The 27,723-nt window shown below is 41.3% G+C and overlaps 1 protein-coding gene across 1 annotated transcript in view; it reads right to left on the bottom strand.

Annotated features, from left to right (window-relative positions):
• The window catches only part of LOC134541859 (PAS domain-containing protein cky-1), a 388,065-nt gene that overhangs the window by 75,024 nt on the left and 285,318 nt on the right, over nucleotides 1-27,723 (bottom strand). The window contains exon 3 of the mRNA XM_063385558.1: nucleotides 22,733-22,794. Within this exon, the coding sequence (XP_063241628.1) occupies nucleotides 22,733-22,794 (62 nt within the window). The remainder of the gene's footprint in view (nucleotides 1-22,732; nucleotides 22,795-27,723) is intronic.

Genomic DNA, 27,723 nt, shown 5'->3' with positions numbered 1-27,723 from the left:
TAGAGGGTTTTAATTAACATCTAGTCTCGGAATATTTTCGCGATATGTGCATTATGCCCCTACGTAAAACAAAATCTCTATAACATATATTATATGTATGATAGATATTGAATAACATTTAATTAATAATATATTATTTATCACTATTATATAAACTATAATAACTAAATTTATAATTTATAATATATCATTGATAATATATCTGGATAAACGAGTTTTATTCGAAATAATAAAATAAAATTGCTATTAGCATAACAATTATGTAGAGCTGCTTTTAAAATTGAACTGTATTTCACAAGGTTTGAGTCAGCTCTGGAGATTAGTAAACTGTGTACCTGTGAAGCATTAAACATTTGTAGTGGACCTGCACTTATTTTTTTTCCTCGTTATTTCACGTACTTAAAACGTGGTCGGTTTTTTTTGTAAGAAACTGTATCAGCTGTGCCTGTTTTGGTATGAGATCGTGATTTATGTTCTTCGTAAGTAAATTGAAACGTAACGTCATCTAAATATTATTTTCAGCACACACGTGGCTCATGAATGTTCGAGCGTCGGTGTTACTGCAGTCGACAGGAGCTGATGCAGGCGTAAAATATAACAAAACCACCGCAACATTCTCCTTTCCGTCTCTTGACTGCAGTCCGCTTGCCTTCTTAATCTTTCCCTGCCCCCCACCATTTTACCGTCCTGTTTATGATTTGCTCAAACACCAATAGAGACGGCTCGCCGTAGAACCACGAGCTGTCATTCAGAAGTATCTCGTATATATCATCGTATCTCGGCCCGAGCGTCATCGTGACATAGCCTGTGTAATGTCCCACATTTGACAGTACTCAAAGTAGTACCAATATCTATGTAACCTTCTGCCACCGTTATATCAACAGTTTTTGTAAACAATGAAGTTTGGAAAATGGGTACCACTGAGAACTCTCAAATTTGAGACAAGTTGCAGGGCACCTCCCCCAAATTCCTTTCATTTTTGTGGGTTTACACTTCAATTTGTCTTTCGATTAGGTGAAACCATTGCAACGAAGAGAATACGTTCGATCGATGAGATGCTAAACAAAAATAATTCACTACTGTGTAGCGAGGCGGAGTTTTTTTTTTTTTTATCTCAAACATTAATGCACGCAGTGGCGGATCCAGAGATTCACCTCGGAGGGGGCACTCTAGGATTTCAGAATAACCAGAGAAAAAAAAAGTCTTAAAATTACTAAATTTGTACTTAATCTACTCACACTACACATAAAATCCAACCACAAGATTTTATTATTCTACAAGAAATTCATTAATTATATTAAAAATATTTTATTGGTTTCAAAAACAATTACTTTTGTCGGCAATATTAATGTAGCAGACAACTGGTTTTTCGGGGGCGGGCACTTGCCCCTGGTGGTCCCCCCCCCCCTCCCCCCTTGGATCCGCCACTGAATGCACGGCTCACGTTTATGAGCGAATCAGCTGCCAAAACGGTTGGATGTCCCGTCGCCCTGCGTGTCGTCGGCGGGAGTAACGGAACGAGCTCCACGCCGCACGGTGCGCGTCGAGGGAGTACCGGAGCGCGGAGTGGGAGGAGGAGGGGGGAGGGTTTCCGCGAGCGACGGGCCGGCGTTGATGGCTCGCTCGCCGCGGGACGCCGCGGGCATGCTAATGAAGAGGCCATCGCCGCTAATCACCCGCCCGCCCGCTCCAGGGGCGTGAAGATGCCGTCAGGTTTCTGGGGCTCCGCCCCCCCCCCTCCCGCCCTCACGACCGTCCTCGGGGGGGTTTACGAGCCGTTGTAAACCGCGGCAACAACCTCATCGCGCTACCCCCGCGGCGGTGAGGGGAGGCCGGCGTGATTTATGCTCCCGACGAGTGAATCGTAAAAACAACAGCCGTTCGTGCAACTTAATATATGAACACCCTCCGCCGTTCTCCTCCTCGGGGTCTGTCCATGTCCCAGGTGGTCGCCGACGAGTCCATGTCCCACGCACGGGGTCCGAGTCGGGACACGAGTGGTTTCGGAGCCCACCCAAGGACCACGCGAGAAACACCAGACGCAAAATATGTTCAATAATGACTAGAGACCTGTAAAATTCGCGATTTCAAATCCCTAAATCCCTAGAGGACTCCATGATCCCCTTTGCACTCGTGCAAATTGCATCTGCTGATTGGTTACCGACTCGTAACACCTGTTGACTGGAATGATCGTGATTCGCTATTTCTTCTGTTAAAGATTTTTCATTGGCCCAATCACTGAAGCAAAATAATGTCAAAATTATTTGGACTCTAACCTGTCGCGAAATGAATTCGCGAATTTTACAGGTCTCTAAGAAGACTTGTAAGAATAATCATGTAAAAACTACGCAAGGCACAAAAAAACGCAATGCGACGCAACTTTCAAAATCTTGCATTTCTGCTTTTCGTTATGTATTTGAAGACGCAGACGGATCCTAGACGTTGTAATCGGCACGGATGCAGCAGAGTACGCGACCAGAATAAAGGACAGCTTGCTTTGTTATCAAAATCAATATGTGTTAGTTGTATTTGAAAGAAAAGAAAAAAACAACAGAAGTAAATCTCGCAATACTACTACGTAGCCTATCCTACCTTATCCAGGAAAGTAGGCATAAGGCGACGGCACCGTGCTTTGCAAACTGCCTGCTGGCCAGGCGTGTGGAAATGTTTTATAGTGAATAAATAGTGTTCCCGACAATATTTTTTTTTGCAACTATTACATATTTATGTATCCATAAACTTCATAAATGTTGACAAAATTGTCCCCAAATATCGAGTTAACCAAAAAATAAATTATTCGACTCAATAATAAAATTACCATTATTTTTTCTCCCCATAAAATTATTATTTACCACAATGAAGAGGATATATTTATTTAAAACCTCTTCGACTGCGCTTTCGTATGTTGTAGGTACATTTCACCGGAAAAATCCGTTTAGGTTCTACGGAACGTCTTTAGTAGTGAACCGACATGATTTATACCTACTTAGTGCGCTAAGCAAGATAAATCAACATTAGATATTAGACATAAGTCTTTTTCCAAAAAAAATCCTTTTAAAGGATCCTTGAAATATGCATATAATAGGATGTCAGCTGTTTTTGTTGACATTCCGAATAGTTGTAAGGATTAAAACAAAATAGCGAGTGTAGAATTTGTGAAATGACGAGTGGATAGCGTCCGTTCATGCATCTTTGAGGGGTCTGTCGAGCTATCTTTGAGTAAAATGTAAAAATAAGTCTGTTTCTTAGCCAGCCAACTGCTGTCTACTTTTTTATATTTATATATTACTGTCAAATGATTTCCGCTGCGTGTAAAAATTCAAACATTTCAAGAAAGCAAAATATTTGTAAACTGTGAGTAATCACAGTAAAATTACAGTCATTTCAACTAAGAATTTGCTTTAAAATAATAAGAGTTCTTCCTAATTTCAGATAACCTGATATTCGCATATCTAAGCCGTACTTCAAATTTTTTTAGCTATGTTTTTTTGTTTGTTTTGGTTTTAAACATGGTAAACACAAAGGTGCAAGTAGTTTTTTTTAAATGTTTTTGAAGTTTTGCTAAATGACCGAAATTATTCGTGCGGATTCATGCCCAAAGTGTGAACTTAGTACTCACAAATTTACGAAGATCCTTGGATGATTTGTAGCCAGCAGTCTTCATAAATTAAAGGTAAAAATTTTTAACACTGTAAATGCAAAAAAAAAAAAAGAATTGACATTCTAAAATGTATTGTTGATTAACCAGGTTATGTTATCGTTGAAGGAATTTTGATACCCTTTCGCGGCTAGTTTTTCACTGAAAGTACCCTTGATGTTAAAGGACCCGCCTAGTTATGTATGTATTATTTCTGTTAGTTGAAAATTGATATGGCGGAGAAATGAAGATAATGGAGTCATGCAAGACCCGTGAGTGCTTTCAAGAATCTGTACCTGGGTGTTTTTAGCGTTTTTTTATAAGTTTTTAGCCATTTTCACTCTTCTAAAAATAGTGTTGTTTTAAAACGAAACACACAAACAAAACATAACTTCCGCCCTCAGCGTATCCTAAATGCTTTCCGTGAACAGATCGCACTCGGATATCTGGGTTAGTTTTCAAATCGCGTGATTTTTTTTTTCTTTCTGAAGCTATGCACAGAGTATGTGTGCCCAGGTAGATTGGTGACCTTAAAATTGTCCTTTGGTTAAGGCTGCATCGGTAGGGACAGGAAAAATTCGCGGGTTCAATGACCTACAGGATGAACTCCATAGTTCTACGTACACTTGGTCAAATGTCACCCACTCATTGGCTGCTGTCTTGTGAGACGGTCCAACGTAGCAGCCTGTGATTCTATAGAACTTTGTTCGGGCGTTTCTCATTGGCCCAGAGTCATCCAGGTGAGTTGTGAGCCAATGGCAGAGGCAGCACTGAGGTATAACTATGTATTTGTATTTTAGCCTATCGCGAAATGAATTCACGAATTTTTCCGGTCGCTATGCATCGGTGACGAATGCATCTTTGCTATTCGGAAACAGCAACAGGGCAGGCTAGGAGGATCCCAGGCGAATGCGCTGCGACTACGTGAGGATACCTCATTGCGGGCACCTCCAGGGGGCTTATCGGCGCCTGGTATCGGCCGCAGGCCAGGACGGCGAGGAAAACGGTTCGATGGATCGATTACACTAACTAGGCTATAGGAAGGTGCGCGCGCACACACACACACACACACACACACAAGGCGGCAGGCACAAAACAAATCTGCCGCTTCGTTATTTCTGCGGCCAGAGTTATGGCTGCAATCTCCCATCTCGGAGCCGGTGGTGCCCTATGGACGAATTATGGCGACGAGGCGGCGGGCCTCCGAGGAAGATAAATAAATACGTCCATCCACCCCTCGCGTCCATCACCCTCATTCCCCCCAACCCACAATACCTCCCCCCTCGGGCAGATAGAATCTCCATCAGATCCATGCTTTATGGGGCCGCAGGGCAGCAACCCCTTCTATTTCCCCGCCGGTGAACTTTTCACTCAAATTTCTGCGCCATCTTCATGGTCCGCCGGGCAAAGAGTCGGGCCTCCCCCCCCCTTCTGCCTCCCCCCCATTCGACCTTTCCACCTTGCTGCGCTGGCCTTTCCTCTTTCCTCCCCTTTATCTCGCCGCGAACATTAATTACGTCGGCAAGCGAAGTGGCCAGGGAATAACGTTGTCCCAGGGTCATCTCCACCGTTTTGGAAATAAAGATGATCCAAACCCTCGTTGTTATTTGTAATCTCTCACACGGTTTAAAATAAATTTCTAAAGTTGGCCAATAAACCACTTCGTAGATTTTTACAATCGGTACATTTCTTTTTTTGATGACTCGATAAAATTACTAGGAATTATGTCTATTCTTCTGTAACGAACGTAGGTAAAGGGTTTTTGAGTGAGCCTAAGTAACTCCTACAACAGCCTAAACAAAAACAACTTTTTGTTTTAAACAATACACAAATTTTTTTTAAACATTAAGTAGAGCTCACTAAAAAAATGAGTAGGAGAATATTCATTTCCAGACTGGAGCTAAACTAAGGCTTCCAATATTTTAAAGCTTTGCAACACATACGAAATTTCACATCAGACGGGAATTTTTGCATCCCAACCGAAGCTTCAATTAAAACGAATAGCAAATCTCCCGGCCAAGTCAAGTCGAATATTCAAAAGAGCATCAATTGATTCGCTTAGTCGAAGTTTCGCACAGGCCTATAAATAACCAAATGGTTTGGTTTTAAGGTTTAGATGACTATATTTCTGTCAAAACTACTGCGAATTTCGATTAGCGATTTCTATATTCTTGTTGTGCACAGAGTAGACATTCCAGTTGAAGGATGAAAGGACGAAGAGTGTTTTATTGTGGACTCAACTAATTTATTTTTTCAAAGGTTTGTTAATAGGTAGTTTATGTGCAAAGTAAGTGCTTTCAATATGTGCCTGTAAAATAACGAAGTTCCCTGGATAATTTTGTAAATACATACTATACTTCGAAGTTTAAGAGGGAATATTTTTTAACAGTGAACTATAGGATGGCCCAGTCGCAGAACGCTACTGCCTCTTGTTTGAAAAAAAAATTGACATACGCCATTACTGGTTTACATTGAATGTCATAGAAAAACCTCAATGATAAATAAATAAAAATCGTGAATGTACAAACACACAGAGACCATGCCAAATTTCAGTCGATGTCAAAAGTTGTAAGTTACACAGACAACACAGATAATTTCGTGGAAGGAATCAGGAGAAAATTGCAGCACAGACAAAAACAATGAACTGACGACGATACAGTGGCAACAATAACAGTAAGTAAAGACATAAAACGAACTCGGAAAACGCAGTGACCAACAAACGAACCCGACGGTGATACCAAACAGATATTTTAGACACCACAACGACGAAATCCCAGATAAAACAGTTGCGACGTTTCGGGAACAGATTTGCTCTCGTCATCAGGAACAAACAGAATGATGAGGTTTCTATATGCCATACAGAGTAAAATAACAATAGTGTATGTCCGAAAAAAAAAAATTAAATCAATTTTATTTACTGCAAGAAAAATCCAAAGAACGCTAAACAGAAAAAAAGAAGTTCCGGTACGTATATAAAAGATTCTTTTGGAAACCAGTTGCCAAGAAATAGTTTGTATACTACAATAAATATATGTTAACATTGTACAACATACGTCTACGATTAATTTTACATACTGTATATGAAATACTTTTTCGAGATAATACTGGGCTATCTCTTACGAAAATTGGTGCATAATTTTATATTTTAATTGATGTTTCATTCAAGCATATATATTTTTTAAACCATGAAAAAGATAATTGAATATTCAGTCATTTGACTTTATTTTGTTTCATCACGCTTATCAATGTTAGCAGTAAATACAGGAAAGCTATTCAGGGAACGGTTTACAAACAACTTTAACTATCGGAGGTCCTGAGAAACACAAGCCCGGGTAAGAATCCGAACCCAGTATAACTGAGAAACACAGTTGTTTTCATGTAAAATTAAAAATTTTCAAATATCTTAAATTTTACTATTTTTTTAATATAGTGCACTGTCTACTGTCGAAATCAAATTTCAACTTCATTGTTAGATCTGGTCGGTGCAGCCGCTATTCGGGCCAGACTTGGCGCAGCAAGAGGCGAACGACCGCGAAAAAAAATAAATAAAATAAAAAGAATCAAGGTCAGGCCATCGTCGCCGATCCGCCCACAAACACGTTATCTCAACACACATGCGCGCGCGGTATCTCAACCTCGCGAGCCAGCCTCGTCGCACCTTCGTGCCGGACGAGGTGGTTCGTCGGAGGACTCGGGGTTCGAGTCGCAGTCGCGGTCACGGCTGTCGCCGTGCGTCGGCCGCACCGGGACAGGATCAACTCGCACGGCAGTTAACACGATGCGCAAGGTTGCCTCGGCACAGCTCAAGGAGAGCCACGCAGCCCACGCCGTATGCAAAGAAACGGTATACAAATTCAACCATTTTTGACGTGACAAGGTCTAATAAATCGATGAACGCCGGCTGCACGCACGAAAAAGGATGACTCATTGTCCCGTTACGCACACTGTCCCGTTACGCTCATTGTACGCTTTCGCCGCATCTATCTCTCTTCCACTCGATTGGAACAACCATCCATTTGACTTTTTCGAGGCACATTAATCTTGAAACACTCCCATTCGTTTCCTACTTTTCCTATAATCGTCCTATACTTAATAGAATAACACAGATTGGACGAAGTTAAATAGCAAACATGTATAAAAGTTATAGTTAAAATAATCTCTTCGTTAAAGTAATAAACATATTTGAATTAAGGAGTGCAAATAAAAGTAAATTTATCAATTAACTTGTAGATTTCATTTCACTCCTCCTTTATATCCATACAAAATAGTAATAATTCGATAAAAATAATTTAATTTAATTCATAAAAGTATGCAATCATTTCATCAATGTTTCGTTATGACGTTATCACGTTAAATTATCGTCCGTAAACCGACTTTACAGACAACCAATTTTTTATACGCATCATTCCGACAAACATGCGAAGCACATCATTGAGAAGAAAAAGTAATGCAAAAAAGTATATTTTTTCTCATTTAATATTTTTTATGAAAACATAAACGGTAAGTATTAATTATTTCTTTACTGCCGCGAACGTGTAATGCATCGCTTTAAACGTTACCGAGTGAAGTATGGGATTTTTTTTTAATGTTGGACTTGCATTGTTCGTATCAAAAGGTATGTTCTTGTCTACTCTAATAGGGAAGCAACACGGAATATAAAAAGTGGTGAAGGTTGAATGTAACCATAAATAAGAAATTCAATTATACGGTGAAGCAGGAATTTTCTGATGTTTTTTTACGTGTAAAGTATATGTGCGATATTAATTAATTTCGAGTTTCATTCCGAGCATTTAACTTCTTAATTCGTCAATTCCTTCCAATTGCGCAATTCATTTTTTGAGAAATGTAGTCGCATTCATCTGGTCCGCGATTGCAAGTTTAATTATTAAATATAAAAAAAGCTAAGTGGCTGCCCGATCGTGCCGAAAAGAATTTCTATTTACGACCAGAATTTCGATCTGTAGAAACCGGTAATCGCGCGAGACGACACCATACATGGATGTTGCCACAATTCCCCTTCGCTATAAGAGATCTGATCGTATAAATGTTCACCACTGAGTTTGAGTTTTCACTACAATAAATTTTACGTCATCGTCTGTGAAAGCTGCCTTTAAGTGATATAAATTATTTTTTAAATGGTCCCTCCCGAGAACTAGATCACACACGAAAGTAGGTATATAAGGAAGGACTGAGAGTCGTTCTTGTAAACACTCTAAGGAATTGTTCGGAAATGTATCGTAGGAACTAGTGAAAAGGCTTAGTAAGAAGTTACGAACGGTCATTTCCATCAAATTTACTATAATAAAACATGTTTAATTCAAGTTAAGATCAAAGTAATATTGATATTATAAACCTTGTTCCTGAAAATATCCTTTTTAAGTCTGCAATAATAAGATTATTTTAATTAAGTTTCTAATTACTGAAACATTAAAAGTTTATTTTTAATGTTACACAGTGTGTTTATTTTATTTTTACCTGCTATTAACTTGTTTATTTATGAACGACAATAAAGTATGTAGAGAATAATTAAAACTCACCCTAGATAAAGAACTAAAAAAAAATATTGTTCAGCTGAGTCGACTTGAAACATTCGAAATGGCCGAAGGAATTTGAACTTGAGAGGGGGCGGACAATTTTATCGTCAAAATAAGACTGACTGGTTCCATTGGCGAATGCAAGCGGTCTGGAGGCTGGCATTAAAGTTTCTCTCGTGATCGGAAACTTCCAGCATCTCGGCCAACAGATATATTCCGACCTTGCGGCCGGCATTTCTCAACGTTCCCCTCCCAATATGCGCCCTTGAAGGGTAGGGTGGGAGTATCTTCCAGTTCTCTTCATAAACATTCCAGAGCTTTTTAATATACAGAACTGTGAGGGATCGCTCCCTGTTGTTTGATCGGGAGGGTATTAGACCAGCGGCTGGGGCCACCAACCCAGCATAGTCGCCGCCTCAGCCCCTCTACCGCGCTCAGCTGACCAGACAGTTGGCTGTGTCCGCAGCACTGCTGGCGCCTACACCACACTGGGACCCCTCAAAACACCCGGTGATCCCGTGGTATCTCGGCCGACAATGTGAATCATTCCCTCGTGGCAGCCGGGCAGCTTGGTGGGGCGCGCCGAACACCTCTTGGACACCCCTGCTCTGGTCGGTCCCAGCGAGCCAGCTCCAGCCCTTCATTCCTCCAGAGAAACTAACAAGCGAATAAAAAAATAAATAAAATAATCTCCGAAACTCTATTCCATTATTTTCAGATACGACATGGTTTTGCTTACTTCATTAAAAAAAAAAAAAAAATCACACAATCACAAGCTTTCTCGAGAGATTTTTAACAAATAAATATTTTCAGATAAAAACATGATAAGTAGAGGAAATTCGCGGGTTAAATGAGCTCCAGGATAGACTCCACAGACCTCTACACACTTACGCTAATACCACATGCACATTGGCAGCTCCACGTGTTGAGAACGAAATCAACTGGGTAGCTTGTGATTTGCCAGTCTATCGGTTGAGGGTTTCTGATTGGCCCGGAGACTTTTACACGAACTGTGAACCAATTTCAGGAGCATCGCAAAGTTACATATGTCTGTATTTCAGCCTATCTGGAAATGAACCCGCGAATTTTTCCTGTATGTAATATTAAGGCCAATGGCTAGAGACCGGAAAAATTCGCGGATTCATTTCACGATATGATAGAATCCAAACAACTGTACTTTTATATTGATTCTCTGATTGGTTCACAGTTTATCTGAAGTACTTTGAGCCAATGAAAAACCTTCAACCAAAAAAGCATCGAATCGCAAGCGTCCCAGTTGACAGGTATCACGAGTCAGTAGCCAATGAGCAGGTGGCATTTGACAGAGTGTGTAGGGGATTATGGAGTCTATCCTAGAGGTCATCCAAAGTGCGAATTTTTCCAGTCTCTACCAATGGCTAGAGGTTGACATTATAGGGTACAAACTATGCATACCTTGTACATTCATATAATTATCAGTTCAAACCAAATTAGACTAACTCTCTAACAGTTATTATTCATATGAAAAATTACAGCAATGTTAGGTTTTGAACGGGCCTGTGACCGTGACTGCTACTAGGTTACGCCCATATATCGATGGTCGAAGGTTCGATACCAACATCCTCGATATGACATAAATTCACGAGCAGTGATTCGCTACCCAGGTGGTTCGGAGACCACTACAATCGGAGGCACCATCGCCTCAGACATCTGCGCATAACTATGTGACGTAAAACCCCTTCGAAAAAATATTTTAATCAGTACGTAACATAAAAAAAATAGATTTCTATTTTGTTTCAAATTACGAGATAAAATCGTCTCATACGCGTGCAAACAGATAAAAGAATAGTAACATCATTATTTTCCCGCTGTGAACTTGGATACATTTCCCTAAAATATGTCTGAAATAAAAAAAATTCTTAAATATACATTAGCATAAAATTTTATTTACTTGGCCTCACTTACATATTGAATTAGATTTTTCGAAGTAACTTAAATTAAAATATTTTTGATGATTATTTAAAAAGGCTCAGTATTGTAGATCTAAGAGTGATGTGTTCTGGCAAATCTTTGATGACAAGCGTAACTTCAGCTTCATTTTGGTGGTGCGGTTCTTCCAAGCTTGCTTTCGCTCTGTAGATGTGGTGTTCAAGGACACGAAACCAATACTAATATTATTAGTCCGTTTTATACTGTACAGTTGTTTCTTGTTTCTGTTGTGTTGGAAATGCTTTCGTTGTTAGTCTGGTAAACGTTTGATGCACACTTTCAAATACGTAATTGTATCCTCCAAAAGGAAATAAAAACCTGCACTGATTGGCTAGCACAGAAAAGTTACGCGCACTGTAATTTGTTTTGTAAATGGAACAGAGGTATTCATCTAAAATTACAGATATTTGTAAATTTGTGCATTTACATACAAACAACTGTATCAGTACAATATAGTGTTCGCAGTTTATGCTTTGTGTTGTCCCAGTACCTCCAATAGTTGAAGTAATTTTTAAAACTTTTCTGAGTATATTTTCACTATTAACTGCGCACATAATAAGCATGATATCACAAAATAAAGTAAAAAGTTGAATAATCGATTAACTTTTTTTAAAAATATGCTTCAATGAAACAAACAATTAAAATATAAAAGCATGCGCCAATTTTCGTAAGAAATACTCAGTACTATCACGAAAAAACTTTTATCATATATGCAATAATTACCATAGCCATGTGTTGTACAAATTACAATATTTTTCTTGTAATATTACAAAATATTTATTGACAACTGTTTTCCATAGTAATCTTTTGTAAAAGTACAGAAAAAAATTTTTCCCTGTGTTTGGGGGTTCTTTGTATTTCACCCAGTTTCTTTAGTTTTTAGTCTTTGCTTCGTCGTAGAGTAAAGATCTCTTGAGATGTATGCATTAAGAACTGTTCGGGTTTTCCCGCCTCTGTATCAATGTGCTCGCCCAGTTATGTGCCTGGCTACAGACCCCTGGAAACAAATTAACTGACTTCCAATGCGGAGCGGGAAAAAAGAAGGAAAGTTCTTTAAAGTTTTTTTTTTATTGGTATAGTGGGGCTTTTGAGTAATTGAGGGTCCACAGTGCAGTGCATCAAAGCGCTGTCAAAAAAGTAAACTCATACACATTTGTCTCGTTTTTTTCGGGCGTTACAATTATGTTTCCTTATTCCAACAATTAAGGCCATCGTTATGAACTTCTGGAGATAAAATATTTCAGTCCGCATTCTGAAATTATTAGAGATTAGAAGTTTTTACAAAATCAGGTACTATTTTAAGTATAAAAACCTTTAAAATTTGTTTCATCGTATTCCTTGTTTTTAATTTACTTTTAGACAACAGTTTTTGCCCGTTATTGGTCTTCACTTTTGACGGGTACGGAATTGAGAAGGATTTATGGGAAATATTTTTAATCAAAATACAGGTTAATAATAACTTCCAATGAATGAATATAAACCTTTTCTTTACAGCGTGGGTACACAGTAAGTAAGTAACTTAATCAGAATTAGTCTATAATGGGATAGTAAAGCAGTAAGGGTAAATATAAAAACCGTGACAGGGAAGTCAACTTATAATGAACTCACGATCTCCGAATGCCATTCAGGAAAGACGCAGTTTGATTAAAAATAGTTGTTTAAACAAAAACGCTTGATATTTTTATGAAATGTATGTTTATAGTTTTTAAAGAAAAAGCTTTTTTTTATTTGACTTGCATACCTTTACAGTTCTGACTCCGTTTGAGAAATTCTGGTTCAAAACACGCGGTATGAATTATTTACTAACGTAATAATGTTGACATTAAACGGAACTATTGTGAGTGATACTTCTTGTTTCTCAAGAACCGCGCATGCTAGAAGATCCTGGCGAAATTATGACGTCATTGCCGAGACAATGCTTGAAAATCTACTGACGTGTTGCTCATGCATGACGTGAAAATGAATGATTCTGAGGAAACAGCTCCACTAGACGTGCTTCTACGGACCCCTTTTTGCGATTGGCCTTTGTGGCCTCCTTTTGACGGTGGAATAAAGGCTTTTCATCAGTTCCCTGCCCTTCCAAGTTGGGGGAAAAAAAATTGAAGTTAAGATTTAACAACCACAGCTAACACAGTTGTGGACAGAGTACTGCCAGCTAACACAGTTGTGGACAGAGTACTACCACCTAACACAGTTGTGGACAGAGTACTGCCAGCTAACACAGTTGTGGACAGAGTACTACCACCTAACACAGTTGTTAGAGTACTGCCTGATAACACAGTTGTGGACAGAGTACTGCCAGATAACACAGTTGTGGACAGAGTACTGCCAGCTAACACAGTTGTGGACTGAATGTGCAGCAATCTTCACGACCTTCGTTGTTTACTGTGTTTTTGTGTCGCAAAATGTGTGTTCATAACCACCCCGCTGGGTTCATCGTCACATGAACACGGTGCCTTAAGCGCTCACGGCCTACCGAAGAAACGAACAGCTCCCAGGTTCCCCCCCTGGGGAGAACTATCTCCGCCCCCGTCGCGAAAGGGTGGGCTTGACCTTTGAAATATAGCCCCAAAGTATAGGGGCTTGCGCGCACCTGGACTAATTGCACCCCGACCTTCAGGGGTCGCTGCAGCCCTGGGCGGGTCAGGGGTGTCAAGGCCCCTCGGCCCTTGGTTCGAGACGAACCACTTGGGGCGGTATTCCAAGACGTTCGCCTAAGGGTAGCGAGTAGGAACTGCCTTGCAGTTCGGCAAGTTGCCATTTCAGGCAATGGTGCGCCTGAAATAACCCAGCCACACTGATAGGTTTTTTTTTTTGCCTCAACAAAAAAATATTTGTTTCTATACGGCGAAATAAATATATTTATTTGATTCAAATAAATATTTTTGTAGTAGGAACGATTTTTTTGACCCAACGAAAAAGGTTTTTGTCAACTCAACTGTATTTATGGTTAGGTGTAACAAATCAATTTTATTTTGTTGGTCAAATAATTTGGTAAGGCCAACAAAATATTGTTTATAGCAAATAAATATATATATATATGTGTTTGTGTGTGTTTGATTCTTATAAAACTTTTTCTCTGTGCAACCACTAGAGACCTGAAAAATTCGCGGGTTCATTTCGTGTTATGCTAAAATTCAAATAATTATACCTTAGTGCTGCTTCTGCCATTGGTCCACGGTTAATCTGGAGGACTGAGGGCCAATTAGAGACCCTCACTCATTGAAGTGTCGAATCACACAGGCCACCCAGTCGAGACGACTCACAAGTCAGCAGCCAATGAACAGTTGGCATTTGCCCGAGCGTGTAGAGGATATTGGGAGTATATCCTGGAGGTCATCGAACGCGCGAAATTTTCCCGTCTCTGTGCAACCACGAAAGTTCCAGCACAAAGCTGGTCGCGATGCTACACACGGCTGTGGTCTCGTGTCCGGACTGCGGGGGTGGCGCTGCTGAAGCGGGCGTGGCGCGAGGTAGTCGCCGCTGAAATGTCACGGGGCGGCGTGGTTGCGGATTATGCTAATTCCCGGCGCCACACTCGCTCCGCGCTGTTGTCCTGGCACACGGGCGCCAAGGGGAAAACTGCTGGAGGAGTCCTCCTCGCCCTGCGCCGCCGAGTTGAGAATTTAGAGTTGCAAAAGTATGTAAACGTTTATGAATGTATTGAATAGTATACAAAATTAAACGCCGCTGCTTTCATATGCAACGCGGATGTAAATGTGTTTCAATTCAAATCTTTCTTTTTTGACGTGACAACGTCTAATAAATCGATGAACGCCGGCTGCACGCACGATCAAGTGTCCTGTTACGCACATTGTCCCGTTACGCTCATTGTACGCTTGCGCTGCATCTATATCTCTTCCACTCGATTGGAACAACCATCGATTAGACTTTTTCGAGGCACATTAAACTTGAAACACTCACTCCCATTCGTTTCCTACTTTTCCTGTCATCGTCCTATCCTTAACAGAATAACACAGATTGGAAGAAGTTAAATAGAAAACATGTATAAAAGTTATAGATAAAATAATCTCTTCGTTAAAGTAATAAACATAGATATTTGAATAAATGAGTGCAAATAAAAGTAAATTTATCAATTAAATTGTAGATTTAATTTCACTCCTTCTTTGTATCCATACCAAATAGTGATAATTCAATAAAAATGATTCAATTTTATTCATAATAGTATGCAATCATTTCATCAATGTTTTATTATGACGATGTCACGTTAAACTATCGTCCGTTAACCGACTTTACAGACAACCAATTTTTTTTTCTCCGAACCACGTCAGTCGGCAGACGAACGAGTATCCGTTACGCCATTTCCGCTTCAGCCAGATGATAACACTGGGCGGTTCATCCGTGGGGAAGGCCAAGAAGCATAGGTAGTCCGCGTGCTTTGGAGTCGCGAACCCTTCCTGGCATCGTTTCAAAATATATATATTTTTTTCCCTTTTCCATCCTGTCACTTTGGTTCCGTGCACACTTAGCCTTTGCTAACTTACGATCCTCAAAACATTTGAACACGTGGGTCGGGTTTTCTTCGAGACACGATTGTCCGTGATCGTTTATAAATTCACGTGACGTGAAACTTCCTGACCGCTCCGGTTTGCGACGAAGGGTGCTCTGGTTTTGCAGTGGTTTCTCGCACTCGTTACATTTCAGGACTGCTGGTAATTTATTCAACTCGTAGTGACGGTAAGCTACTCATATGAAAATATGTGAGGGGCTGCCTAGGAAAATAATTGTGGAGTTGAAGTACACAGGAAGAAGACCCCAAGGAAGTCTGTGACCACCGGAAGAAAATCACTGATCATATTGTGTATGGGACTGTAAACGTGATAACTACACCAGTCCTTGAATGCTGCATTAGAATTATTCCAAGAGCTAAGTTCTATGCCACGTCCAGCCAAAACATCGAATTCGGTACAAGCCGTGCACTGTACATCTTTTTTTTCTGTAAATGGAACAGAAATAATTCATTTAAAATTACAGATATTTGTACATTTACATGAAAACAACCGTGGCACTACAAAATAGTGTTAGCACTAATACTGGATTCAGATTCTTGCCCGGGCATTAATGCTTTGTGCTGTCCCAGTATACCTCCAGTAGTAGGTACTGTTATTTGTAAACCGTTCCCTGAATAGCTTTCCAGTATCAACTGCGCACAAAATAAGCATGTTAAAATGAAATAAAGTTATATAGTTGAATATGCGATTATATTTTCAATGGTTTACAAAACAGTTATGCTTGAATGAAACATCTATTCAAATATAAAATACAGCGCCGATTTTTGTGAGAAACACCTACTCAGTACTATCTCAAAAAAACTTATTTCATCAATGCAAAATCAACCATAGCCATATATTGTTCAAACTTACAATATATTTCTTGTAGTATTATAAATTTTTTGTTGGAATCTGGTTTCCAAATGAATCTTTTTAAAAAAACAAAGAGTTTTTTTTATTTGTGGCAATATATTTAAAACTACAGGTTGGCGGGGCCGAATCATTTGACAAGTGTAAAGACCCATGTTTAAAAACGCAAATAAACTCCTGCCATTGTTTAGTAGAATTTGAAATAAAGCTAGATCGAGCGCATTTAAATTAGTTTACGTTATCGTGGAGGTTTTAGTTTTTCGTGAAGATGTTTCTCGAGGCCATCAACGTGTTAAAACACTTTAGCCTCGACTGAGTTTCGCGATTGTTTGTGTTTCTTTCAGGCGCATGCGCGGTGTGGGCCAATCACAGCCATTCAGCGCGGGAGAAAACACGTTCCCAATGGCCCGGCCGAATAAGGCGATGGCTGCTCTTGCAAACGGCTGCCAATTACACAAGAGAGAAACCGCTGACACGGGCATACTTTACTAGAGCCTAAACTGCGTTCAGTTATTTTTTTTTCCTTCGCAAACTAACTGCCCCTAGCTATCGAGTTACCTTTGGAGTAAGGTAAATATTTGTTTGAGAACATCTGAACTGCGGAACGGCTCGGAGGACAGATTAATGAAACGTGTGCTGGAAGAAATCCGTAAGTGTGAGCGCTTCCTTGTGCGGTACGCGCCCATAAACTCCTTTGATATAGAAAAAAAAAATTCTTCCTTTTTGTTGTGTTTCACTAACCGCCGGCTCCAATAGCTAACGTCAGTTAATCACGTGTCCTAAATGGTCTGGCGGGTGCGCTGGTCGTACACACAAATCAAACTCGGAACTCCTTCTTTTTATCTTCTTCTTCTAGGAAATAAAATATACGGACCAGTTCTGGCAAGTCATGGCGGACATATTTTGTTTCGTTTTATTTTCCTTTTGGATTCGCGGCCTGATCGTCGATCAAAGGGACTGTAATCCTTTTGAAAGGAATCATTTCTGCTGCGGTTTGGAAGTCTAATGCCCGCCTTCAATGCGGTAATCACTTTCGGATGGCTCGCCCTCTCTCCCCGCGCTGAGCTCTCGCGGCCCGCCTCGTTAAGGTCGATAATGGCGCAGCCGGCGACTCGAAGTCCATGACGGCGCTCGCCGTACGGACGAGGCCTCGCACGAGAGGCGTTAAGACGTGGCTTTCATCGCGCGTCTCCGGGGAACACATTGTTGTCGGGCGATGAAAGCATTTCGTGGTGCGACGTCCGAGGTGGTGCCCTTGCGTGTCTCGCGATCGAATACGGCGACAATTGTTGCAAACTGAAGCGTTACAGATTCACGGGTCCATACGGCTAAACTGGGTATATTATAATCAACTTCTGACAAGTTCTGGACATAGCCAGGGAGAGAAGGATAATGGTGTATATATACACGCACACACACACACTAACATACCAGGTTCTAACTGAAGGTACTATTTGCTTTTGTAGTTATAACTACTTAGCATTATCTGCCCTAAAATAAACAAATAATATTTTATAAACCACCGGATTTAAAAAAAAATTCGTAACAAATAATTGACTGAATGGCGCAGTTGTAGTCCAGGACTTAAAATCTTCGTAAATATGGAGTCAGAAAATTTTTACTTTTTCCTGCAGCGCTGCCTTTCTGGCTAACTAAGCTATAGAATATGTACTGGACCGCAGATCATTCTCTGTTTGTACTTGTACTTGCTGCCAGGGTTGTAAGAAGCAAGATTATTATGGTTCTGTTTGTATGTCTATGACCTATCCATGCCGATCGGTTGAACGGTTTAGAAGTTTATGTCCAGCAGCACTATCTAGCGGCGAGGTACCAAAAAAAAAAGTGGATAGCAGAAAAACCTTCTCCATGAAAAAAACACTTCGATGTGCCAACTTTCGTGGCTATCGGTCAAACGATGTCGGAGTTAATCCACGTCATACATACATACAGACCAACATCTAATTATATAGGTATACATATATATAGATTGTTATCAATAGAAGGGTTATTTATGAGTGCGTAGCAAAAAAAAAGTCACAGGAGCTAATAATTTGGTACATTGTGATGATTGAATTTTTTTTTTGTTTCAAAACGATATTTTACTGGCCTGCCCAACACTGTTATCGCCTTGAAGTTGGGTGCTGGGACATCGTGTATATGGATTCAGCGCGACACCGTAAACCCCTGCAATTGTACCAACAGAGATGCCGGACGACATTCCGTCGCCTGGGAACTCTGGGCCCGGGTCAGGCGGCCGGACCATCAGGCCTGCAGCTGCTGCGACGGCAACGCTGACCGGCGGTAGGCCTACAGCAGGCGCGAGAAGAGGTCTGACCACGATGCTCAGCAAATCCTCCAGCTTGGCCGACTAATCGAAGGCGAAGAGCGGATCAGCGGTGTTTTTCTTGCGGACAGGAAAAGGTGACGAAGAGAGAAAGGGGGGCAAAAAAAAAAAAAGAAGAGGAGTTGGAGAGGGGGGTTGAGACGCCTGCCATGATGAATGACCTTCCACCCCCTCCTCCCGACCATCCTTCAGCGACGTGGGAACTGGCTCGCTCCGTCTCTCTCTCGCTCTCTGTGCTCCCTCCCACGATACAGTTTCCATCAAAATGCCCCACATCTTTCCCGCCTGTCTTGCCGGAGATACGTTTCCCCTCTCTCCTCTTCGAGTTTTTTTTGTTCTCTCTTCCATCAGCTTTTTTTTCCTTCCCCCATCAACAACCCTTCAGACTCCCCCCCCCCCCCCCTCCTCCATCGCTGGTCCCGATCTTAAGAGGAACTGTTCTGAACTTTGACCGCGCGGAGGTCACTCGCGGAGATTCCCGCCCAGCGCAGCTTTGGGAGCAGTTCGATAAAAACTGAATCGTGAGATCACAGTTGGGAACACTGAGGCCGGTATTCCAAGGCACAAAGTTAATAAGGGTTTTGGTGTTGAAGATGTTACACCTGTTCCCTAACACGTAAGTATTCCTAATGGTTAGAGACCGGAAAAATTCGCGGGTTCAGTGACCTCCAGGATAGACTCCACTATCCTCTACACACTCGGGCAAATTCCAACTGTTCACTGGCTGCTGACTTGTGAGTCGTCTCGACTGGGTGGCCTGTGATTCGACACTTCAATGAGTGAGGGTCTCTAACTGGCCCTCAGTCCTCCAGATTAACAGTGGACCAAATGGCAGAAGCAGCACTAAGGTATAATTATTTGAATTGTAGCATTTACGAAATGAATCCGTGAATTTTTCAGGTCTCTACTAATGGTCGATAGGTAGAGACCTGAAAAATTCGCGGTTTCATTTCGTGTTAAGCAAAAATTCAAATAATTATACCTTAGTGCTGCTTCTGCCATTGGTCCACTGTTAATCTGGAGGACAGTGGGCCAATTAGAGACCCTCCACTCATAGAAGTGTCGAATCACAGGCCACCCAGTCGAGACGACTCACAAGTCAGCAGCCAGTGAACAGTTGGCATTTGCTCGAGTGTGTAGAGGATATTGGAGTCTATCCTGAAGGTCATTGAACCCGCGAATTTTTCCGGTCTCTATCGATAGGACATGGCCAGTTCTTTATTTTCAGGAAACGTATTTCGGTGTCCTGTCCGTGACCTTTCTGTTTCCCAAATTCCGCGCATGCGCAGAGCTCACTTTTTCGTTGATTTCGTCCAGCTGGCGGACCCGTGACGCGCCATTAACTCGAATATAGGGGGACGTGCGAAACGCAGTTGCCATCATCAGGTTAGCTACATACTGAGGGTCTGATTTAATTTTCTTTTCCTAAAACTAAATTAAAACTAAGTGTGTTGGGGAGGGTTCCGGGTTAGGGAGGGAGACTAAGTGCGTCTCAGGCCGAAGCCTATACACTCTAATCATGCAGGGTATTAGCATGCAGGATGGGTAGCATGCATCGTGTGCTAGGAGGGGATTGGCCAGCCATGGCAGCGATTGGCGCCTATGACTAACTCCACTCACTGACTATACTAGACTAAAACTAGATAACTTGAGCCCAGGTAAAACCTGCATAGACACAGGGAAAACCCCGGGCTCTGACATGCGGGATGCAAAATTTCATGCATTAATATCAAGCAGGAGGCTTACGGGAAAACAGAAGGATGTATCTGGAAGAAGAGTTGGACAGAGTAGAAAAGAGTCTACCATGCGGGGGAGTTGGGGGCTTGGACATTGCTGTCCGCATTGGTTTGGGTGGCACTGGTTGTTTCTGGGGCGACTTTATTCGTTTCTGAGGGTCTGAGATGTCCTCTTGTCTTTATGTACTCTAGGCTGTGTTTCCTGATTGTCTGCATCCGTGGGCCAACCAGAGGATTCTTTATTTCTGGTTGGCTGGTTTGAATGGCCAATCGGAGTTGGACTTCGGGGCTGATGATGGCTACTCCAACATCGACCGACGACGCGGCTGGATCTCACAAGCCAAGAAACTTCAGACAATTTTTTTTTTGTGAAAGTCTGCGATCTTTACTTTTGCGGAATCACTTCAGGAAAAATGCGGGAATGGTTGGTTACAACAAATAGATACAGGAAAAATGTCGCTGGTACATTGACCTCTAGGACGGACTCCACAGTCCTCTGCATGCTCGGGCAAATATCACCTGTTCGCTGGCAGAATACTTGTGAGACGTGTCAGCCGGGATTGCTGTAATTCTGAAGTTTCTTTATTTTGGGGTTCCTCTCTGGCACACAGTTCTCCAGATGAAATGTGGGCAGAAGCGGTAGAGGGATATATTAGTTTGGATTTTTAACATATCGTGAAATGAATTCGTGATTTTTTTCCTGTCTCTAACAATAAAACATGGCCGGTTAATTCCCCGACATCCCTGATCAGTAACACCCAATGTTTCCGTCTGCGATGACGTCGTTGTGGACAAGTTAAGACCCCACTCATATAAAAACGATGAATGCGTAGGGACCGGAAAAACTCGCGGGTTCAATTACCTCTAGGATGAACTTTATAGTTCTACGTACACTCGTTCAAATGTCACCCTCTCATTGGCTGCTGTCTAGTGAAGGTGTCCCTATGTAGCGGCCTGTGATTCGACACAGCTTGGGTTGAATGTTTCTCACTGACCCAGAGTCATCCAGGTGAGTTGTGAGCCAATAGCCGAGGCAGCACTGAGGTATAACTATATGAATTTTAGGCTGTCGTGAAATGAATCCGCGATTTTTTCCGGTCTCTACGAATGCGTGGTCGCCAAACAGAGGCTGAAACAAACGGAGTTTGGCAAGCGAGGGTCCGGACAAACGGAAGGCGGCCTGAGACAAGAGCTGAGTCAGTCTGTGGTCTCAGCGCGAGGAAGGTAATTGTCAGCATGGGCGCAGCGCGCTCAGGCGACCGGGGAACTCATTCGGGATGCAGGCCTCGTGAGTCACTGACTCATTGTGTGGACGCGCACCTGCTGAGCAGGTATCCCGAGTCTACGAGCAGAAAACAATAAGGTTCACTGTCCGTGCTTCTCGAGAGCCTGGACACGCCGCATGCCACTTGGCCAGTTTCAAACCTGAGTACAATGCGGAAGAAAATGATCACTTTAAAAATCCCAAAAGCTTCCTGTGCTCTTTAATAATTCTAGCCGTTTGTTTTTATTTGCATTAGTTGTTCCAGCCTGCTTTTATTAACGACTGTAGTTAAGCTGTTCGGAAGAAAATTAGATCATAATATTATTGATTAATATGTTTATATGTATTAAAAGTCCAAAACGAATCTTCATAATAAAAATTTAATGATGTGAGTTGAAATTCTTTTCTCCAATTTAACCTCCCATACAGGTAGAGCTGATACACTTGTGAACAAACGGCCGCCATATTGGTACGTGTAGTGCTCTTTTGGAATCACCCTCCTCGCCTAGAATTGGACCTTATGATTATAGACCGGAAAAATTCGCGGGTTCAATGACCTTTAGGTTAGACTCCAATATCCTTTACACACTCGGGCAAATTCCAACTGTTCATTGGCTGCTGACTTGTGATTCTTCACGACTGGGTGGCCTGTGATTCGACACTTCTATGAGTGAGGGTCTCTAATTGGCCCTCAGTCCTCCAGATTAACAGTGGACCAATGGCAGAAGCAGCACTAAGGTATAATTATTTGAACTTTAGCAAAACACGTAATGAACCCGCGAATTTTTCCGGTCTCTACTTATGATCCATCTGTACACTTCCGTAATCTCTTGTTTGTCGTGCAGTTACAAATAAATGAGAAGCTTACCTTTGAGAAGCCGATGTTGGGAGTAGGCACGTGATGGAGGGCGAGCTCATGTCGCTTGAACACTGGAACCAAAAACCAAAACAACAGTTTGTAAGCCCTCAGCCGGTAGCGAATTACAGACAGACTTACACTGGCAGTGATCGTAGGCAACATTGACATTTACGTATTCTACACACTATACGGCCTATGTGAAACTGTTTTCAAGTTAACGCGATTCTGTGAAATTCAAATTGGAAATATTTTTTAATCTGCCACATTTGTGATACGTACAGAGGATTATTTTGTAAACAATTTATAAATGAAATTCCACTGATTTGAAGTAGTTAAAAAAAACTGTTGTGTAGGCCAGATATGTGCAGCTGACAGGCCACGACGTCGCTTCGTACGGCCCCTCTTAAAGAATCTTTCAACAATGCATTATCAGGTAAACTGTGGGGTGTAAACCGTATTTGCAGGATAGCCTATAGTTCACAGGGATGAGAGCCACACCCGAACAGTTCCGAACTTCTCCGTACTTTGCCGTTCGCCCCTGATAAAAACACCAGGGTGTATTTTAAATGAACGCTAACCCAACCTAACCAAACTTTAATTTTAGTTATGATAACCTAACCTAACCTAACCTCCTGTAAAAAATAAAGAACTATTATTTTTTACACTGACCAAACCTAACCTAACCTAACCTTTTACGTCGGTAAACTTAGGAACTATACGGGTTGTGGTTGTGGCTTTCATCTCTGTTGATTGTAGGCTGTCCTCTGTAGAATAATGTCAACAGACACGGTTGTAAAACCGTGATATTCACGTGTGTACTCTATTTATTGTTCAATGGGTATTATTAGATTTTAAGTTTTTTTTTCCGTAAATATTTCTGTTTTTTTTTCGTCATATGCCACATTTGTGTTCATCGGGATCAATACTATATTAAAATAAACAAATAAAATTGTACAAAATTAATATTTATTTATACATAAAAGTCTGGCCATAGGAGTGGTTCCAGTTCCCTCGAAAATAGTGAAGTTGTCCATCACTGGTGTAAGCAAATAAACTTACATTATTCTGAAATTAAATAAAATGGCAGCTGAGTATTGATTGCTGATCTGACTGGAGTCTGGTTAGGTTTCCCAGTTACAACCGAGGTGTGTTAGCCATGGCATACTGGGTGGGTAGACGAGATAATAATACAGTGGCACGCCGTTACCTTCTGCAATATTTATGGGAGGAAACCTCTCGCTGGCGAAAACAACCCTCAGTCCGACCGAGAGCCAAACTCTGACAAAGAATGCTAAGCGTCTTGAGGGGACAGAATGTGTGTAGAATCATCACCAAAACCCATTTAGTGGCAGCCAGTGTCAGAAATATTTTAGCCGAAGATACGAGGTGTGATCAAAAAAATACGGCGAATGAATTTTTTTTATAGCAGCAACTGCTGAAGCTACATCTATTTGCAGTAGTAAGCCCAATAGTCTGATCCGTTGAGATAGCCAGTGTCAAGTTCGAACAAGTCGTGACTTGTCAGTCGGCTTCCAGAGCCGGAAGAGAGAGGTCGTGTTTGCCGTGTCTGTTTCGCATCATGGATAGCGACTCGGAAATTTCGCGGATTCGTCCGGCCTCAAAGAGTAGAATTCTAAGTCATAGGTATGCTCAACTCATGTTTTCGTTCCCGTTGGTTGATTTCTTAGCGAGAAAACCTTTATCCTTGTTTGATTGGCACTTCCTGATTCGCTTACTTCTCTCCTAGCTGGACATCGTTGATTCACGGTCGTAGAGGGGCGTGGCCAAATAACTGCGGTCCAATCATGGATATAATGCGAGAGTGTGAATGTTTGCTTTTTAAGTGCGACTTAATTAACGAGCCAAATATCCGTATCTATAATCATGGATTTCGAACAATGCGTTAACACTAAGTTTCGTCTGCGAAACGGAAACCAGAAAAACGGGCCAATGGCTTCCTCCTTCATCAGGAAAACGCTCCGTGCCACACCTCGCTTCTCTGATCCAAGAGTTTTGGGCCGAATAGAATCCACATCCAGAATTGCTTCCAATCATGGAATCGACATTGGAATAAGTGCGCATCGCAAGCCAAGGAGAGAAATTTTTTTAAGGAGATTAGTACATGTTTGATTTAAGCTTATTACTTTGTTTATTCTATTCTATTCTGTTCTCCTTATCCATACTGCACAAACATTTTCTTACAAAAATTCAAAACTTGCCAAATAATTATGCGAAACGTAGGCACTGTATATGTATAATTTTGTGAAAGTTCGGTCACTCGAAAAGTCTACAAGTTTCGCCGTGTTAAACGTAAATATAATATGAAGAACAGGAATGGGACATAACTAGAGACCGGAAAAATTCGCGGATTCATTTCACGATATGATAGAATCCAAACAACTGTACCTTTAAATTTCTTCTCTGATTGGCTCACAGTTTATCTGAAGGACTTTGAGCCAATGAAAAACCTTCAACCAAAAAAAGTATCGAATCGCAAGCGTCCCAGTTGACAGGTGACACGAGTCAGTAGCCAATGAGCAGGTGGCATTTGCCCGAGTATGTAGGGGATGGTGGAGTCTATCCTGGAGGTCATCCAAAATGCGAATTTTTCCAGTCTCTAGACATAACCCGTTAAGTGGGAGGCAACGTCTTTCTGTTCCTGTGTCTCCGCCTTTTAAGCTCGCCTCCGCCGTTAACACAGGCAGAGCGCCGTTCACACGGGCAGAGCGCCGTTCACACGGGCAGAGCGCCGTTCACACGGGCAGAGCGCAGTTCACACGGGCGCGCTGCAAGACGGGGTGAAGCGCGCTCTCGCCAGCCTCAAGGCGGGGTTAGGGTCATATCGGCGTGGACCAGGAGGAGTTGTGTGTGGGGGGGGGGGGTGAAGGGAGGCGACATTGTTGCCGCGCGCCGTCTCTGGGCGTCAGCCTCGCGGAACCACTTCTGTCCTCTCTCCCCCAATTCCTCTCGGCAGCCCCACCCCGAATAACCGCCTCGCTTCCCTGCGTTTCGCAATATTAATACTGCCCCCTCCCTCCCTCTCTTCCAATCCTAGCTCATCATCTCCATTACTCCCCTCCTCCCCAGCTCCCACCCACATGCTCCCGGGGCGGCGGGCGAAAGCGACGACCACGCAGCTTTCCCGTCCAAGACGAGGCTTTACTTGCTTCATGGTCTCGTCACTTGTACCCGCTAAGGGACAATCTTTAACAGAAAAAAAAATTGGTTGTCTGTAAAGTTGGTTTACGGACGATAGTTTAACGTGACAACGTCATAACAAAACATTGATGAAATGATTGCATACTTTTATGAATAAAATTGAATCATTTTTATTGAATTATCACTATTTTGTATGGATGCAAAGAAGGAGTGAAATTAAATCTACAATTTAATTGATACATTTACTTTTATTTGCACACATTTATTCAAATATCTATGTTTATTACTTTAACGAAGATATTATTTTAACTATAACTTTTATACATGTCTGCTATTTAACTTCTTCCAATCTGTGTTATTCTGTTAAGGATAAGGACGATGATAGGAAAAGTAGGAAACGAATGGGAGTGTTTCAAGTTTAATTTGCCTCGAAAAAGTCAAATCGATGGTTGTTCCAATCGAGTGGAAGAGAGACAGATGCGGCGCAAGCGTACAATGAGCGTAATGGGACACAGCGTAACGGGACATTGTGCGTTACGGGACACTTTTTCGTGCGTGCAGCCGGCGTTCATCGATTGATTAGACATTGTCACGTCAAAAATATCACAACGTAAAAATACAATACACAAAAATAAATCTCATAAACCAAATCATAGAATACTCAGTAAGAAAAATCGAAATGAAAGGCTGACACATAATCTAAGGTTTGTTTAATATTACCATATAATTTACTTACCTTATTTTCTGTACTTAACAAAATGTTCCATTAGAAAACAGTTAGTTGCCAAGATATAGTTTGTAATACTTCAAGAAAGATGTTTTGTAGCGTTGTACAACACATGTCTTTGATTATTATTATATTTGCATATATGAAATACTTTTTTTTAGAGACACTACTGAGCATTTCCTACGAAAATTGGCGCATATTTTTTATATTTTAATTGATGTTTCATTGAAGCATAAATTTTTTAAACGATGGAAAAGATAATCGTACATTGAATAATTTGACTTTTTTTTGTTATATTATGTTTATTAATGGGCTTAGTTAATACTGGAAAGCTATTCAGAAACATTTTTACAAATGACTTACTATTGGAGGTACTGGGACAACACAAAGCTTAAATGTCCGGGTAAGAATCCGAACCCAGTATTAATACGAACACTATTTTGTAGCGATACAGTTGTTTTCATGTAAATGTACAAACTTACACATTTATGTAATTTTACATGAATATTTCTGTTGAATTTACAAAGAGAAAAACCTGACAATGTTTGGATTTACTCCATAAATAGCTCTCTTGCGTCAGTTGTCGGGTCATCAAATAAATTTCTCACGCATCTTCACTAAACGTTAGGTTCGCGCTGTAAAAGGTCACATGAGTGGACATAATCATGGACACCTAATGAATTTTTACTGCTATTGAATTATATAAAGCAAATATCTGCTGGGGAAATTCAAGATGAAATAGAAAATGCAAGAGATTCTCTAACGATGTTATGTGTAGAGACCGGAAAAATTCGCAGATTCATTTCGTGATAGGCTGAAATTCAAACATGTGTATAATTCTGCTGGTTCTGCTATTGGCTCGCGGTTTAACTGGAGCTCTCTGGGCCAATGAGAGACTATCGACCAAAGAAGCGTCGAATCACAAGCTACCCAGAGGAGACGACTCACAATTTAGTAACCAATGAACACGCGTGTTTACTAGAGAAGTGCAGAGGATAATGGAGGCTATCCTAGAGGTCATTGAATCCGCGAATTTTTCCGGTCCCTAGTTATGTGGCATGGTTTAAAATATTTTATTTACATTTTATTTTTTGCTCTGTTTAATAACACGAGA

Source organism: Bacillus rossius, assembly GCF_032445375.1.
Source record: "Bacillus rossius redtenbacheri isolate Brsri chromosome 4 unlocalized genomic scaffold, Brsri_v3 Brsri_v3_scf4_2, whole genome shotgun sequence".
Taxonomy (NCBI): Eukaryota; Metazoa; Arthropoda; class Insecta; order Phasmatodea; family Bacillidae; genus Bacillus; species Bacillus rossius.
This window is presented reverse-complemented; position numbering and strand designations above follow the sequence as displayed.